Source organism: Oratosquilla oratoria, chromosome 43 (genome assembly GCF_046742065.1).
Source record: "Oratosquilla oratoria isolate Oo_2021 chromosome 43, ASM4674206v1, whole genome shotgun sequence".
In the NCBI taxonomy this organism is placed as follows: domain Eukaryota; kingdom Metazoa; phylum Arthropoda; class Malacostraca; order Stomatopoda; family Squillidae; genus Oratosquilla; species Oratosquilla oratoria.
The window spans coordinates 35,664,050-35,668,222 of NC_134819.1; the positions used below are offsets into that span (position 1 = coordinate 35,664,050).

Genomic DNA, 4,173 nt, shown 5'->3' on the forward strand with positions numbered 1-4,173 from the left:
TATCGTACCTTCAACATATACGCTATAACTAACCACAACCACAAATGATACTACTAAATCCATTACTATGCAAGTAACACCCGTATAATGTATGTTTTATCACAAGCACGTTCCCCAGGATGCAACTATCCCAAACGTGCTTACCTAGGCTCTTTTTCATTTTATTAACGGCAGCTGCGCCCGCCATAGGAAGATAGCGTAGGTCAGGAACCTAGGAGAGGAGACTGGGGGGAACTCTCTCCCTTACCCATGGGAGACATTCCCCGAAGCTGTAAATAGCAAGTACCTGCCAATAAGTCGCCAAAGTCTACCGAGACTTTACATCACCCGCATTATCCCTATGTATAGCAAACCCCTGCTACATATATGTGCATGTATATGTATATGTATGTAATGTGTATGTATATGTTTGTATGTATGTATATGTGTATGTGTATCTGCATTTATGTATATATACATATATGTGCGTGTAGGTATGTATATGTTTATGTTTGTATGTATTTGTATATGTGTATGTATAAATATGTATGTATACATGTAAGTATATATTTATGTATGCATTATGTATATGCATGTATGTATATATGTATATACATGCATTTATGTATGTACAGAAAACAATTAAATCATTGTATGGCCGAGTACTGTCTAGGGACCAGTCCGGAGATCAAGTGCCAGCCCCTTGGGGATGTGCGTAAGGAAAGTGATTGCGTCGACCACCCTGACCCCTTTCGGCGTACACAGAACCCATCTTTAGTAAAAAGCAAGCCACGATTGCAAAAAGAAAAGTCTCTAATAAATATTTCAATGCGGGTACGAAATAATACTAGACACAATAAGAAATTAAACCCTCATTTATTTTGATGTATTTTTCATGCATAAGGTACCTAAGATTACATGGAGCGAATGTCTGAATAGATAGGTTCGTATCACATGGTCATGAGCGAGTAGTGTATGGATGACGTTCAGATTATTCCTTCTCGTCCTTTGTGACTGTCGACTGGCTGTCGTTCGAGGCTTTGCTGGAGGGCGCCTCCTCATGGATGCAGAGCCACGGAAGCTCCTTCTGCAGCGCCAGCCGGTAGCGGGGGTGACTGATAGCATAGATCATTGGATTGTAGCAAGACGCGGACTTTGCCAGCAGGGCTGGGAGCATCGACACCAACGGGGTGATCGATGCTTGATCAAAGAACATTCCCTGTAGGTTAAAAACAAATAAAATTGATCAGAAATTAGTTGCGATGGTTTCCTTGGTGGTTCGAAGTAAGTGCCTCAGAAAGTAAAGATAAGGTAGATTGGTTATGTAGGAGAAACAACTTAACTACTAACTAGTTATTTTCTGGTTACCTGATAGTCATTAGTCATACCAAAGAAAACAAGGAAACGACTAAGGCAACATGATATATAATAGACAAGTGTCTTCAGAGTATCACAGCATTTCTCCGGGGGACATCAAGCCTTAGTGAATTGAGAAAGTGTAGTTTCTGGTGGAGGTCTACAATGCAACAGGAGATGGAGCACTCCCGTTCCTCACCTGGACAACAATGGCTGCGTAGGGCGTCCAACAGATCAACCACAGGGAGACGTTGGTTACAGCCACCTTGGCAATCCGGATTTCGGCTGAATCGCCATCGCTCTCGCCACTGGATCTAAGGTTGGAAACGTTCATCTTCTTGGCCTGTGCGCGCATGGCGGCTTCGTGGGCGCAGATGGCCTTGATGATGGACACGTAGAAGAAGGCGATGCACAAGAGCGGGATGCAGTAACACCCGATGAAGAGGCACAGACCGTGAGAACGGACGTTCCAGTCACGTGTGAGGTAGTCGAAGGAACAAGAGTCCAGGATTCCTGTAGGGCGAGAGGAGATCAAATTCAGTCCATCTTCAACCTATCCAACTATTTCGTTCAGGTGATGCTCAGTCTTTCGACTAAAGAGTCTGAACCAAAAGACTTCGTCATTTCACATATATCCATGAGGCTATTTAACTTTTCTGACGTCACCGAGACTTCCATGTCAAGTGACGTGATCTATGACATGTTCTTCTGAATGAAAAAAAAAGAAAAGAAAACGAACCCGCTGTAATTGTTCAGTCGTACTTATAATAAAGAAACGAGATTCATGGCAATATATTTACCTTCTGGGATGTACTTTCCCCACCCAATGAAGGGGAAGATGGACATGAGGATGGCATAGCCCCAGCAGAACATCATCATGCCAAATGCCATGCCACCCGTCAACTTTGTACCTGTCATACCACGCACAATAACATTGTACCTGGTGCCAAGAAAATAGAAGAAATGAATAAAATATAGACGGGATGTGTGTGCGTGTCTGTGTGTGTTTGTGTTTATTCGAGAGTACAAATCATTGTTTTTTGATCAAAAAACTGAAGAAGGTATAGGATGGACAGATATTTATAGTAGAGAGAGGTTAAATTTCTCATATAAAAGAAATTCTCTACAACGTTTTAAACATGGAAGGGATCACCAAAACAATCAATAAGAAAAAGAGTAGATAACGTAACGAACGCACTGACCACATTAATGAAAAAAAAAATCTTTCAAAATCTGTACGTCTTTCCAGACTCTCACCTGTCATAGGAAATGAAGACAAGACTCCAGAGGCTACACAGTCCTGTGATAGCGCCCAGGCAAGCATAGAGCTCGCACATGAATGGACTAAAGTACCAAACTCCTCCCATGAAGCAGTTCCAAGTGAACCAAGGGAACTGTGAGAGCAGCATGCAGAGGTCACTGAAGGACAGGTTAACGACTAGCATGTTAGCGGGCGTCCGAAGATTCTGGGGGGAAGATAAGGTAGTTTAAAGTAAATCGGAAAATGGGCTTTGTACTTGCAATAACCAAAACAGTGATAAAACGTGAAAATTCAAATAACATTCATGGGTGGATATATACATAGTATATCTCATGTCTTTGGTGCGATAACACAACAGCTGACCTTAGTTTTGAGGAAAACGTAGAGAACAATTCCGTTTCCGCAAATAGCCGCCATTCCAAGGAAAAAATAGACGACGCCCAAGACGTAATGAGTCATTGGATTGACGGGAGGGAACTTCATCCAGTGAGGATGGACATACTCTTTCATGTGGTCGGGAACGAGGTCACTGATAACGACTCCATCAGGATAGCCGAAGCTGAATTCTTGGGTTCGAGCCAGAGCTCGAGGTCCTGTTCCGTTGAAGGCTGAGGGGAACATTGTGAGGGTGAGGACGTTGGTTCCAGAAGTTGAGGTCAAGATGATAAACTTCCCGATGTTTCTGCGTTGGGTGATGCAAAACGACTTTCGAGAGTGTTCTGTTCTATGACACAAGTCTTGTTTCTTTTTGTTATCCGATGTAGATTTCAATTCAGCCGTTCTTTGATCTATCGGTGTACCAAATGCTTGTGTCGTTCGGTGTCTGGAGTTCCAGGAGGAGACTTGTGATTATATAGGGAAGGAGCTCTGGGCTAACGAGATTACCTTCCCCAAGACGTTTAGGGCGTACCTCGTTGACTGAGCGCTCATCATCTTATACAACTAATCTCCACTCTACTTTACCGTGTTGGTGACGTCATATGTCTTACGATGACGTAATTTTTCATCAGTATGGCTTTACTTTATGTGACAATAAAGAATATATTACTTCTTTTCTAATATGAAAATGTACATATAGATATCTTGTCACGTTGATATTTGTTAACACGCGCGTACGCGAACGTCCGCACACACGAAAACAAGCACAGTGAAATGTAAAGATGAACCCATGTTGTTCTATTAATTTGTAAATGGTAGGTTGAACCAGAGAAGGAATATTTCAAAGGAAAGTTGATGGGTAGTATATGAAGAAAAAAGAGACTAAATTGACAGATAAAATCTTTCAACCGGTAATCAACAAGGAAGAATAATTGGAACGAGAGAAGAAAATAATCAGAGATATATTAAACAATGTAAGATGGGAAGAAAATAAAGTGAATAATGATCAAAAACATTTATGACTAAGAAAGACCCAGCAATAGATTTGACCTCTAAATGGAAATCAAAAGAGTATTGAGTGCAATTGGTCGACAAAATCCTCCACCTAATTATGTGTTCATTGGAAGAAGGTATGTGACTACGGGATTAGAAAATGGCAAACGTGGTACCAATCTACAAGGGAGAAAGTAGAGAAACAT

The 4,173-nt window shown here is 41.6% G+C and overlaps 1 protein-coding gene across 1 annotated transcript; it reads right to left on the reverse strand.

Moving 5' to 3' along the window:
• Positions 1–847: 847 nt before the first annotated feature.
• Positions 848–3,399, reverse strand: LOC143022102 (compound eye opsin BCRH2-like). The gene is made up of 5 exons (XM_076180101.1): positions 2,960–3,399; positions 2,593–2,801; positions 2,136–2,275; positions 1,535–1,848; positions 848–1,198 (listed from the first exon to the last, which is right to left on the reverse strand). The coding sequence occupies exons 1-5, from the start codon at positions 3,215–3,217 to the stop codon at positions 971–973; spliced, it is 1,149 nt and encodes a 382-aa protein (XP_076036216.1). The 5' UTR covers positions 3,218–3,399; the 3' UTR covers positions 848–970.
• Between the last annotated feature and the right edge of the window lie 774 nt (positions 3,400–4,173).